Genomic DNA, 14573 nt, shown 5'->3' on the forward strand with positions numbered 1-14573 from the left:
ATATGTGACACATAACCACTCTCTGGTAGTGGGCATCCCTGAAAAGCACTACAGATTTGATACTTCTTCCCAGCAAAAGATTAGTGACAGGTGACTGCACCTATTATTCACTGAGCAGCATTTAAGTGATCATTGCTCAAAGGTAAAGGGCACTGCTTCCATATTGCCAGTGCTACTTACCGTCAATGCATCAGGAAAACAGTTCTTAACATCAGTTATTATAAGTACTTTATATTTGAGCACTTATTTAGGCCAACGAGTAAAGTAGTTATTCTATATTGTTACACAATTCAGAAGCCATGGATGCCAAGACAATAGAAACTGATGCTATTAATATTCAGAGTCAACAATATTTAGCTTGTTTCAACCACTTTAATTAGCACATTGTTATCAGATGTGTGAACAGCTCTAACTTTTTAGAAAGAACTCTCAAAAAGCAGGGGTGGAGGGCAGCTCTCCATCTGGTTTGAAAGAAGTCCTAATATAGGTCTTGTGAATTAAGCCCTAGGCATTTACTCTGCTCTTGAAATGTCACTGAGTGCTCATACCAGCCTTTTGTTTATAGACAAACAACCCTAGGACCTACTATTTTAATGCTGACTTGTCATTCACCTACATTTGTGATCTTAGGAAATACGATGCTTTTCCTGCAAATATTTCTATGTATACAGACACAGCTACCCAGTTAGCATTTCCTATATTAGAGCCAGAGAAGCATATTACAAGTTTGTTGAGATGCCATTCTGGAACACCATCATTTGAAAGTCTTGGGGCACAATTCACTGCACATTTAGTTAGGCTGGCTGGGAAATGCTGGGAGCTGTAGACTACTTTCCTCTCTAAATATGCATGGGGATTGCACTCTAAAGTGCTCTTTAAATTGCATTCTTTAAGGACAGTGCAACACAGGCTGCAACAAAAGCAAGAAAAACTACCACTGGCACAATGCAGTATGCCCAGGTGGATAGTTTGGGAAAGGACGGCATGCAGCTGAATCTCTGGGTTGATCTGCCACTGAATATTAAACATAGAAACAGAGCGAGTCAGAAGGGGCCTCCCGGGCTATCTAGTCTGACCCCCCTGGCTCCAGCGGGCTCTGCTCACGACATGCCCATTGGGATGGTAAGTAGTGGTTAATCCATACTGCACTATTATTTCTAACTAAGCCTTCCACTCTGCATCATCATAAAAAGGGCTGACAAAATGGGGAGAGATATGTGCCTCCTTGCTGCGATGTTCAACACATATACAGCAGACTGGTTTTTGAAATAGTGCCAAGAGAAATTACTTGCTGCTTACCACTAGAGCCAGAGGTCTGAGCAGCCCTCCCCCAACTTTCCTGATGTCCTCCAGATGTGTTGAGCTACCACTCTCATCATTTCCAGCTAATATGGTCAATACTAGCTGGGGACGGCGGAACCTGTATCCTATCTGAAGGAAACCAGGTTGAAGAAGAGAGAACTGGAAGTGATTCAAGAAGGGACTTGTTTCCCACAATGTATACACCTTCCTGCTGTTACAACATCTCCTTTGGCCAAACCACACATGAAACATATTATTCTGCAAATCCGGTTTACCAGTAGTGAGAGCGGGATGAGTGTCAGAAGAATATACAAAGCAACCTTATACTGAATCAGATCTTTGGGCCATCTGGTCCAGTACTAGTGATGCTGGCTGCAGAAACTCCATGGTTTCCAGGTGGAGGTTTTCCCTACCCTGCCTGGAGATGCCAGGGCTTCAGCATGAAACTCCTTCCATGCAAAGCATGGATTCTATCATGCAGCTTCACATCACAAGCAGAGGCTTAAGTTTAGCACAAACTGTCTGTGAACACCCATGAGGTAGGGGAAGGAAACTCCAACAGTCAACATTTTTCCAAGTAGGAAACCGAGTGTACTGCTTTATAGCCTCATTTATTCTCTCAGCTACTGACCACTGCAAAATAACTGGTAAAATGAGTAGCAAACAGCCTCGAATAAGAGGAGGATCTGGAACAAGCTGGAGAAAGAATAGACGGATGGGGCCATACATGACACAGCGACAGCAGCAGTGGCAAGAACCATGGAGGAAAAGAGGAGGTTGTTTTGAATGTAGTGACAGTGCATGCAATGAGACACTATAGTAGAAAATAAGGGATAAAAGTGTAGGAAAGGGTTAAACTGTTGCTTTTGCAGAAAATAGCAGGTAATTGTCTTTTTGCAGCTGGCTATCTCAAAGAGAATAAAAAGGTGGAGGGGTGAAAAAGATAACTGGCTTGAAAGGAAGTTTACTACTTCCTATCTCATCTTCCCAGTAGTTTGAGACAGCGGGTTGCAGGGCAAAACTGAGTAAGGTCAAGATGAACTAGCGAACTTACAGTGAGTAGTGCACATGCTTAATAGGCTTATGAATAACTCACACACCTCTCATAGGTAATGGGCTTATTAGTATAAACATGGGGTGCATGAGTGGGTGCGGGAACATATCAAGGAGTAGATGGAGAAGATTGTGACGACCTAGTGGCCTACCCAATAGGTGAAAGGGAGAGGGACTATGCAGATGGGATAGGGAATGTAAGGCATGCTTTTGGCGTTAAGGGTGCGCCTGCTCTGTGGGACACCCGCCACTGCAATCCCGATAATAAACTTAGTGCTGCTTGAATTCATGTCATGAATTTATTCTCTTGAGGAACAAAGTACAAGAGTGATTCTCACAAAAGGAAGTTTAGAAAAAAATCAGCAAAGCCAAAAGACCCAGGAGCCTGATGCACGCCTTGTCACTTGCTAATGTAAAACGGCAACCTTCATTCACAAACTTGGAAACAAGCTTTGTCATGCATGTTGGGGTTTACCCTTAACAAGTTTGCATACGAATTGGTCACAGGAATGTTCCTTTTGGTATCCATTTTTAAGGACTACATAAAGTAGAACACAAGGCAGCCTCATAACACTTTTCCTGCTTTCTTCCCTACATTGACATTCACATAGGCAGTCTAAAAGCCCCAGAGGCACTTTTAGGGTCATGTGTCAAAAGGCCCTCAGATTAAGGCATAGTGCCCAACCAGACTAAAAGCTATTATGATCCTTGTCTACTAAGTGAAGGCTATACAATATTGCCATCTAATGGTACAACTAATAAGTGTCCTTGTTTTCATAAAATGTGTTTGTCTCAGGAGCGTGAGCACATGGCTAAAGCTAACAAGGCCACTGTACACAGATTTCAATGCTTCCCTGGAATCCTGTTGAGCTAAAGTGGGCACTATCAGCGAAAGGACCAATATTCTACTTTAGAATATGTGTATGTGGATAAATGAAGGCTGCCATGCTAGTTTACAGAGGAAAAAAATCCAAAATCTGTAGCTGGTCAATATAGGACCAACCAATATTCCATAAAAATGTGCAAACTTTTCAATTTTCAAGAACTGGTTCCAAAAAAGCAGATTGCAATGCACCGAGAGGTCTAATTTAGATTACAAATCTCTATTTAGAGACTGAATCTCTCTATACTGTGGACCTACAGTCACAGCACCTGGCCGAATTTTAGGACTGCACTATTTTTTCACCCACCTCTGCTTGTGGCTACCTTTGCATGAAAACAACCCCATCTTCAAATCAGGGTATTACTTTCCTTAATTTAAACTATGTATGTTATTGAGTTGTCATTTCTAATATTTACAATGATTTTTTTTAATTAGAACTTGCTTGGCCAATTAAAGCATGTTGAATAATAAAAAAATGGATTTCCCTCCTAAATGAAATATTTCAATTCAACAACTTTGTTGTATTTACATTCCACAACATTAACACGGTGATCTGAGCAATCGTGATCCAAGACAGGGGGATGGGGCGGAGGCTGTCTAAACACTGATTCTCAGCTATGAGAATGAATCTCTTAACTGAGAATCTGCACTCAAATTCCCTCTTCCCCAGACAGAGTGGAAAGAAACACACTGGCTGCTTCTCCAAGGTCATAAATGCAACATCAGAGAAGAGCTTTGGAGGGAGGGCATGGGAGGGGGAAGATCAGTGCCACCAAAATACAATGTATCCTTATGGGATCTCAGTCCGCTTCCCTCTCACTGCAGTGTTCCATTCTTGGAAAGCTATAGCAAACAAAACCTAGCACACTATTTCTGTACACATTAGTGAAACCAGAATATGTATTACTATCTAAGCGAGCTAAAGGTTCCAGAGCAGCAGCTGTAACCGAACTAATTCCATTCAATTGGATTATAACAAGTTCTGAAAAACAGTCATCCAGGACAATTAACCAAGAGAAAAAACAGTATAAAGGCGGTGTATACTACCAATACCACATTCAAGTAACTTAGAAGAAAAAATAGCACAGCATACACTGTGATTATGGGTGGTATTTTTTTAATTCTGTTATTATTACATTTTATTGCACTGTATTGTTTTAATCAATTTTAATTGTGCCCATAATCCATTTTAAGTGCCACTTTTGGTAGGAAGCCAGGGCACAAAGAAAATCAATAACTAATAGCTCAAGTTCAGCACACACAGAGTAATGTATCTTGCAAACTACCCATGAACAGTCAACTACAATACTGCTGCCCTTCAGCATGCATTTTATATATTCTTAGGAAATGATTTGAGGGCCCCAAGACATTGATTGATGGGGGAGAGGGGGTGGCGGCAGGTAGAAAAATCTAGATTTCCAGATCCAAGGTCAGACTCAGCACTCTGATCTGGGAGCTGAGTACTGGTATTTGAATTTTGTACTCTCTTGCAGCTGACAGAGAACTGTACCTGTTGTTTTCCAGAGTTGGAGAAACAACCCCATAGGGAGGCTAAAGGTGGCATTTCAGGGGGAGGGAAGAGACTAGGGAAGCCAAGATAGGAGATACACTGAAGCCACCGCAGGGTCTTTCCCTCCTGTCTGAAACATTGTCAGAACAGAAAAAGGTCATCCTACAGAGAGAGTGTTGAGATAAAGATTGCATGCACCACTCTTCTGGCCCTGTACTGGATGAGCATGTGAGCCTCTAAATTCAGCAACTCTCATGCATCTCAATTGGACTGCACCTTTACAGACTTGAAATGTAAACCAAATACTTTGCTAAGCAGGCAGGTTCCAGCATGTAGCTTCTGGTTCTTGAAACATAAAAAAGAACCAGGTTTTAGACTGACTGATTTTGCTGCTATGGGAAGGAGGCATGAGATAGTATTCAGAAACATACTTTGCAAGCATGGGTAAAACCTCAGGATCCCCAGTTTAAAAGGATCCAGTAGCATGCAAGAACCTGAAAAATCACTGCCAGTCACAGCAGTGTTAGGCAAGATGCAAATTATATATATTGGTACACTTTAATTCCCAAAGCTCCTAGTTTGGTACCTGAGCCTCATTAACAACAGTCAGTCTTGCCAGCAGAGACCAACTGCAGTTTCCAACATAGGCTTTGTACCAGTGGAAAAGTACTTCCATTCATCTAATGAGGGACCTTCAATTCTTACGGGTCCTCTGTCTGTTGCTGTCCCTGGCTTATAAGTGATCATCCTGATGTTGCTCCATTTCATTGTCTTTTTCTCTAATACTTGTTCTAAGCCGAAATTGTTTCATTGTATTATATACTTTCAAGTGTGTATTTCAGTATTTTGACATCAACTAAGTAGGAATGTTGTCTTAAGATGCACACAAGTACTATTCCTAAGGAATACCCAAATAATCACACTGTTTGAGAGTCCCCAACTCTCAGAGCAGCTTTCCAGAAGGCAGGGTTAGAACTGCAGCAGATAAAGACATCAAGTATATTTTGATCTATTTTCACATAAGTTGACTTTATGGCAAAATCCAGACTTAAAAATTGGTAAGAATATGTTTTTGCAGTGAACTTAAATGGATAAATTAATCCTTACTTTGAATCAATAAGTAGAGAGGAAGACAAGGATTAGTTTGCCATTTTTGAAGATGCATGCCAGATAAAATTAGCCTACTATGGGTGAACAAGAATACTTGCAATTACAATACCTGTTTCACTAAAAGTTGGCCCCACAGCTTTTAAAGACTCGAAACTTCTCAGCTACTGGAAACATTTTAAGGCTGATCAGTCATATTAACCCAGGATCCAGATTTCCAAATACTCAATGGGAATGAATGTGATATGGAGGGTTTTAAGCAGAATACAATGGGTAATAGGACTGCCCTATACCAACCTGTCAATGGATTTTTGTTCTAGCATCTATATGCTTTCAGGAGGAGTACAACCCTTCCAGAGCAAGATGAATCTCAATTCCCAAGTGTGACTTTCTTCTGAAAAGCAGCACCTTCAGCTTTCTCTGAATTTGTCTAAATTTGTCTAATCCAACCCTTTACAAATCCCAGGCAATATTCAAGGAAATCAACCACACCCCTGATGTTGGGTGTACAAAAGAGCAGTAGAGCCAGTGTCATCTTCATATTGGTGACACCTAACACCCAAGTTCTGTCTGACTTCGCACAGCAATTTCATGTAGATATCAAAAACAGGGAACAAGGTAGACCCATATGGGAATAATAGGCACAGGTGTTTAAGAGCCAACTGCTTAACACTATATTACAAAGAACACACCTGACCTGATAGGTGATCTACAAGAATGCTATAGTTAATGGTACTGAAAACCACTGAGAAGTCCAGGATTACTAACAGGATTGCATTTCCTCTACCCAATTTCTGGTGCAGATCAAGTCAACCAAAGGAGTCTCAGTTCCATATCCTGGCCAGAAACTCATGGAAATGTATCCAGAGAATCAGTATCCAGATGTACCTGGAATTGTAATGGCACCAGTTGCAATTTCTTCAATCACCATGGCCAGAAATTGTACATTTAAGACAGGTATATACTTAATTTCTGGGTCAAGGGAAGGTTTCTTTAATAAAGTGATTACTGCCTCCTTTGATCAAGCAGGGAGAGCTTCTGCCCACAAAAAAGCATTAATCACCTGTTAACCATGGCAACAGTTCTGCCTTGGTTGATTTCATCATCCAGGAGGCAAAATGGTCAATTAAAGAGATGGTAGTCCTTACCACAACTGATACCCTGCCTAAATTATTGAGATTTACAAGTTGAAAAAGCACCCAACACAATAGGGAAAGAAGTTACCAAAGTTTCACTCACCTGACCTAACACTGTTATGGCAGACTGGAGAAGCAACTTTATCCCCAAAGTGGGAGCCATGATCAGCAGAAATAACTGCAAAAGATATCCTTTTATATTCAAATAGTTTCAAGTTCAATAAAGACAAATAACTTCATTAGAAGATACCAAGTGGAAACCACAAGTAGCATCTGAACCATGTCAGAGATTTACTGTGTGATACATTTGGCCTCCATGTAACTATGGAGAGAAGTGACAGTGGGTAAGCTCAAACATAACACTAAGAAATACCTTGTGGCATTCCCTGAGCATGGAATCTCACCTTCTGTCCTGGGTTCTCACAGTCACATGTTAAACTACTTCATAGAAGTAGTTTCCACACATCATCTCCATCTTCCCTCCAAATGGCAGCATGTGTCCCATCAGTCCCTGTGGCTGAGAATAATTCCCAGGATGCAACAGTCCTGCCTGCCCCACCACATGCTCCCATCGGTGTGTTCTCAGCCAGTCATCACTTTCCCCTTCTGTTTTACAAAGTCACCACCTTCCCATTTGAGCACCTGCTGCTGCTGTAGTGAGTGAACCTGACTGCCACTCCTTGAGGGCAACCTAGGGTCATCATAACTGAAGATGAGAACCTTGAAGATTCAGAGATGGTAGTATAGGGATTTCAGAGAGACGCAGAGGCCTTTGAAGCGAGGCCTCAAGGTTGCCTACAGGTTCCCAGGCTGACCAGGTGAGCAGGAATATTTTGGAAGAGATGGGAGGGATTAATGAAGTAGAAGAGGGAGAGTCCTAGCCTTGCCCATTCCCCACTCCATACAAGGTGCTGGGAGAGGCAAGTTGCCCAGTTAGAGGGTTTTGCCTAAATCTTGCTGGCTGGCCCTTCACCAGCAGGGACCACCCTGAGGGTGGAGCCCACATAGTTACTGAAAGAAGGATCTTGGGGAAGAAGTGTCCACTTTTCTTGGTATGAGCAGAGGCGAATCTTCCAACTCACTAGAGGGTTTTTAGAGTTGCTTTGCCTTGTAGCTGGAAAGTGACAATAAAGATCTGCATTACAAAGACACTATGTGGTGTTTTGGAGCCTAAGGACAAGGCGGCTAGGGCCAAGCTCAGGACAGCTCCTGCTATACCCCCTGCAAATGTATACGGTCCCACTCACATACCTCTCCCCTCTCCCTCACTGCACATATGCCCAAAGCTCCCCCCACAATATGGAGCATCTGCACACACTGCCAGGACTGCCTTCCCCTGGCAGTTCAGCACACAGTGGAAAGCAGCATGGGCACCAGTGCCAGGCACAGAGGAAGAGTGCTTCGCAGACCAGGCCTCCCTGAGAGTGCCTCCCCTGGGGAACTCTGCTGGCAGAATAGCAGAAAGGGGGCAGGGAGTGTGGGGAAACCCCCCAGATTGTTGTGGACAGGGTGGGTCCAGGGCAGAGGAGGGGGGAAGACAGTAGGAAGCACAGGCTGCCTGGAATGCTCACCCCTATAGCAATGCCCCACATGCTGCCCATGTGATCCTTGTGAGTAGGGCAGGAGGCTTGGAGGGAGACCAGGGCTTCCCTGCATAACCACAGCATTTAGCATGTGTAGACATTGTCATAGTGAAATTGCAAGAGAGCTAGTGAAGCTTCTATTCATACCAACAGAATTCAATTTAACCTGCAGATCTTCTAGGCCGAGTATTACATTTCCTGCATACTGAAGAGACAGAAAGTACACACCAGAGTCTGAAAACTGCTTTTTATCTTGTCAGGTGTCAAAGAAAGTTATGGCCCAAACAGACTCCTATAGAGGTGCTCTTGTCAGAACTATCCAATGACTCATTTTGCATACCCTGGAATCCTGCATGTATGAGATCAAACACTAACAATTCTTGTTTTAGTTTGTTCTAACAACTACCATACTCACTATAGCATGTTTCATCTGCCCTTGTCAAAAAGTTGCAAAGTTGGAATACACTAGCTAAGAACTTTATTGGAAAAAACAAATCAAAGCTACAGCTGACTTCAAATGCTTCAAAAGTCACATACATTCCCAGCTAGTTATACAAAAGGTTTTGAAAACTCCTGAAAGAGTATTAACTCAATTTTTCCTGGCAGGGGTGTCGAGCAGAGGAGCATGGAGATCAGTCTCTATTACATAGTCCAAGACATTTTCTGACATCTGGCAAAGAGCCTAAGCTAGATGAGTAACTGAGCAATACCTCTGGCTATTCATTTTCAGCAAATAAGCTTTAGTGTCAACTGCCTTGCAGAATACACGTTTTAAGTCACGGATCTGTCTTGATAACTTGAAAGTTTTCACCAGCTCACAACACTTGGCAGTTTTGCCCTCTAATATTTCCGGGGGAGGTGGGGAGCTTCATTGCGGTTGCTGCCCACTTTAAAGCAAGTATACTCCAACATTACGACTCGGTTACCCATGATTTACTCCTTACTTGAAAAACAGTTACAGTCAACAAAACCAATCCTCAAATCACCGAGAAGTTCGCTTTTACCCTCTTATTACTATGGAAACTAGCTCTGAACGTAGGGGCCTGCCAAAAAAAAAAAAAAGGAAGGAAGAAAGGAAGAAATCTGAAAATGGTTCTTTACCTTGTGGAATCTGTAAATTAGCAGGTAATTGTATTGTTGTCTGCGGGGTTTTAGATGCGGCCGGGAGAGGGACTGGCAGCTTCACGTCCACGCCGGAAGGCTTGGGGAGTTGCTGAAGCGGAGCCGTCGGAACTCCTTTGCCCACTAAAGTCTCCACTGGAGCAGCAGGCATAGCTCGGGGCTGCACCAATCGAAGAGGAACTTTTCCGCCAGCGGGATTAGAGGTAACGGCTGGCTTCTCCGAGGGAGTTACCGGGCAAGAGACAGACGGAACTATGCTCTGAGCAGGTGATACAGCCGGAGCCAGGCGGCGTCCGTCCGCTCCGTTGACTGGAGGGCCCGCCCGCAGGGCAGCGTTCTCAGGAGGCCCTGGAGGCATGACCCTTTCCAGGGCTGGTGCTGCGGCCACCGCCGGCGGGGTAGTCATGGAGGAAGAGGTCGGCACCGAAGGGTACAGGACTACAGCTTGCAGCACAGTCCAAGCTACTCCACAGCATAGCAGCCTCCAAGGGTGCCCGGGGGCTGCGCGAAGGCTCCGCGGCCGACGATGCGGCAAAGGCAGCAAGGGGATCCCCAGCGCACAAGCTGCCTCCCCGGCCAGACCGCTCCGACACCCGGCAGATGCTACTGACACGCTTGCAAAAAACACATGGTCATGCATCCGCTGCCGGGTTTTCTCTTCCTCTTCGCAGGAGCACACGTGGGCGCCCAGGCCGGTACTGCTGCAGCCGCCGCAAGCTTTCCGGCTCCTTAACACCTGGCGCCGAGAGGAAGAAACCAGCACATGTTGCCGGCGCTGTTGCTGCTCTCTTCGGCAACGCCCTACCGCCACCAGCCACTCCCAGTCCCCACGCCTCTAACAGCACCAGCGGGACAGCCTTGCTTTCAGCGCTATTTATGTAGCCATGCAGAGTCCCCGCGCACGCGCCTCGAATCTTCTACCAAATCCAGCGATCTCATTGGCGGGGCTGTGCAACGTCACGGCGCGCGTGTCTCAGAAGGAGAGTGATGTGCGCGGAGAGCGCCCGCAGACTCCGGCTGGGGAAGGCGTCGGAGGAAGGGGCGGCGGGCGGCTTCCTGGTGGCGGGAAGGGCGAAAGGGTGAACCTGATGCATGCTGTGATGCGAGCGTGGAAGGAATGTCGCTGGTCGCTTTTCTTGCATGGAAAATGAGGGAAGGGGAATTATCCGCGAGTTTAGGGATGAGCTCGGAGGGACATGCGGAACACGTGATCGAGGCGGATGAGAGAGGGTGGGGACGTGGTCAAAAAGAAAATGGGGATACCTGAAGGTGGGGATTTTGCTGATGGCCTTTCTCAGGAAGAGAAAATCAAGGGAGTGGGTTGTAATTGTCAGTTGCACAGGATGTGAAGTTAGGAGTTGTGACTGAATTAATGGAGAAGATGTTGCAGTTTTCATTTGGAAGACTGTGTTTTGAGGAATTGGAATCTCAGCCGTTTCATTTGAGTAATTTGCAGTGGATATCCAAATTTTAGCCGATTATTCTGAAGTTTTGAGAGTTGTTAATCTATAATATGTTAGTTTATAATTTGAGAATGCTCCAGTGTCTCAGGTGTAGGAAATGTTGGGATATATATTTATTTGCATTTTATCAGTTGCATTTTATCTTGCTATTATAGTTGTGGATTGTTTATATTTATTATATAAATTACATTGTAAGCCATCCTGCAATGATTGGTTTGTATAGGATGGGATAAAAATTTTCTAAACAAATAAAAATAAAAATTTGTAGATCTTTGCTTTATGGTGTACACAGATAATGCCAAGGATATTTCTAATGTAGCATGGATTCAACCTACTCTATTTTTCGCTCTATAAGACGCACCTGACCATAAGACGCACCTAGTCTTTAGAGGAGAGATCCATGGAAAGCTTCCTGATAATCACAAGCACATTCCCCATCCCTTCCCCATGGGCTTCATTAAAAGATGGGTTGCCATTTGAAAACACACTCTGACCCGTGATTAACAGCCCTCACCTGCACCAGAGGAGAGGGGCGGAGCAGGGCACGCCAAGCGTGTGCCGGCCAGGTGTGGTGCAGCAGGGCCGGCAGCGTGCCGGTGGTGGTCTTCCGGGCGGCACAGCGGCAGCAGGTCTTCCTGGGCGGTGGGGGTGAGCAGTCCGTCTCTCCGTGCGGCCGGCGGGTTAAAGCCTGCAGCTCCTCCTCCTCCGCACCGCTCCCCCTGAGCAGCACAGCTCTCACCTGTGCCGGAGGGAGTGGGTGGGTGGAGCAGCGCGTGCCGAGCGCATGCTGGCCAGGTGGTGCCACGTGGTGCAGGCGGGCCAGCAGTATCCCGGGCATTGGGCGCACACACATTCGCTCTATAAGACGCACAGACATTTCCCCTTACGCGTCTTACAGAGCAAAAAATACGGTATTTCATCCCTAGCTTTGGGATCCAAAAAGATTTCATTTGTCCAATAGGGTATCAGTTATGGCAACCAAGCTAAGATGCAAGACCTATCAGCTTCTCTTTCAAGATTGTCAGCTTGTCTGTCTGGTAGCATGACTTGTGAGAATGTGATAGTAAATGAGAATGAATGTATTCTATGAATACAGAACTTAGCATGATGGAATTTGGTTGTGTTTTGTGTACCTGCTCACATGGGTTTTGTGGTCAGCTGATCTGGAAGACAGCAGCCTGGGAAAGGCTTCGCTGCTGGATCTCTATGTGATTTTAATAGTCACATGGGTGAGAGTACTAGAAGCCCATCCTTTGACTTGAAATTATTCCTTGGATTGGCTATTCTTACTGCACCTGGATGATTGTATCCAATATTATATTGTATCCAGTATTAGTCCCATTCATTTCAGTGGGGCGACTCCAAGTAGAAGTTGCAACTGGATACAACCCCAACAAGTTTTCAGTTTGCGGTTTCTCCATTTCTGGAAAGCAGTGTTTATCTGCCAGCTGACTAGTCATGTGCTGCTGCATGATAGTTGAAGGGATTGTTGGTTCAGCAGTAGCAAGTCTCGGATATGATTATAGAGCAGGGAGATTGAGTTTGTTTCAACCCCAGAGTGATGGAAATTTCATGTTGGAGAAGTTTTGCAGGAGTCATTCCAATAGTGCCCAAGACAGGACTGGCAATACAAGCATATTTCAGTTTAAACCTCTCATCACCAGCAACTAGACCTCAGGAGAGGCATTTCAGCCTGTTAGAATATGAAAGTGGGTACACAAAGCTTGGAAGGGTGGCCTTCTGGAGAATCTGAGAGGACTGGATTGGGCCCCTAAACCTGAGGTTCTGCAACCCTGCTGTCTCTTCCAGGCTCTCGTTGAGTTCCTGCTCTAGGGAGTTGCCTGGACTAGGGTCTCCTCTCCCTCAAGCTGTTCTCATGTGAAAGGTAGTCTCTTGTACCTACCCAGTAGTCTTAATGTTCTGCCTTCCCCTGCAAACCTTGGGTTGACAAGGGGGAAGTATCAAACAGTCAGGGGGAAGCTCAGGCAAGCAGTGTGTAGACTTTCAGGCCTGCTGTATCTGGAATGAGAATGTCTGAAGGCTTTGCTGGAACACTGGATTCTACAAGGTCACTGGTGGTGCTAGAATTCGCTGCACAGGCATGAGGAGGCTCCTCTTGCAAGGAGAGTCCAGGTGCCAAAGCTGGCAAGGCTGAACCTGAACACCTAAAGAATCCTTTCAATGGTCGTGATGTACTCTTATCTGGGAGTAAGTCCCATTCATTTCAGTGGGACAGACTTATGAGTAGACGTTCATAGGATTGTGCTGTTGATTACCATGTGCAAAACTAGAATACTCATCTTGTCCTAAAATATTTACTGCATTATATAATCAGTTAATTGCTTAAGCTATCCTTGGTTAACACAGGCTAGAATTTTCTGCTTCTCTGAACTAAGAATTCCTAATTAATGAATCGAAATCTAGAATAATCTGATTGATTACATATAAATAAAATGTTTCTTCCACCAACAAAAGAATTGCTCGCTTATTATGTCCAAGTGATATTGTTTGACTCACATTCTTCTGAATAGAAATTCAGCAGAATAGGGCTTTCTATCTGCAGTGCGCAGGTCCTATGAATTCATTTTTAATAATATGAGTCCCTTGATCTAAGCTACCGGAAAAAAGCAATTACAATATAATTGTAGGTATTCTTTTTTCTATCCACTTGTGCAATGCATCTAAATTCTCCATAATGAGAACAAAAAAACCCTAAGAGGTACAAGGTTTTTCACAGCTCTGGGACACTGTGAACATGTCACAGTTACTACTTAATTATTGAAAGTGCACTTGGAATCAAGTACCAGATATTGTGATAAGTAAATAAACTATATCAACAGCATGAGAATTGGGAGCAGGGAGTTGTATAAGAAGCAAAAAATAAGCAAATGTTTAGTTTAGTTTGAATTTTGCATGTTACCTTGGCTCCCTTGTCCAATGGAAATACATGGATAATAAAAAAATGAACACAATAAACCAGCCTATAAATGAATTGACAAATCTAGTTTCCCTTTATTGATTTTTATAATTTATCCACTCCTTGGTGGCGAAAGCAAAGTGTTTATGATATCTGCTTAATGATTATTTCTAGGGAATATTCATGCAACATTTTGAAGATGTACAGTTTTCATCAGATATATAAGCCATTCCCCACCCAGTCATAGCTGCACAACCTGACTGCTGATTCAGTCGGTACACACTTTTCTGCCTTCCTGTTCACCTGACTTTGCAGCTTCATACTCAAGGAGCCCGAGAGAGACCATGGGAACTGGCCCAGTGTGAGCTTCAGGCAGAAATTCTAGGAATGGGTGTCAGATCATCTTGTTTTTCTGGCAGTTTGGAGAAAATGTTGGTCATCAATCTTGCAAAGGATTGCTTTGGATTGATCTTGCATTGTCAACTTTATCTGATCCA

General features: G+C 44.2%; 1 protein-coding gene across 1 annotated transcript in view; it reads right to left on the reverse strand.

Annotated features, from left to right (window-relative positions):
* The window catches only part of TAF4B (TATA-box binding protein associated factor 4b), a 64507-nt gene extending 54044 nt beyond the window's left edge, over positions 1–10463 (reverse strand). The window contains exon 1 of the mRNA XM_044424426.1: positions 9676–10463. Within this exon, the coding sequence (XP_044280361.1) occupies positions 9676–10336 (661 nt within the window). The 5' untranslated portion in view covers positions 10337–10463. The remainder of the gene's footprint in view (positions 1–9675) is intronic.
* Positions 10464–14573: the final 4110 nt, after the last annotated feature.

Source organism: Varanus komodoensis, unplaced genomic scaffold (assembly GCF_004798865.1).
Source record: "Varanus komodoensis strain SLA01 unplaced genomic scaffold, ASM479886v1 scaffold14_1, whole genome shotgun sequence".
Lineage (NCBI taxonomy): Eukaryota > Metazoa > Chordata > Lepidosauria > Squamata > Varanidae > Varanus > Varanus komodoensis.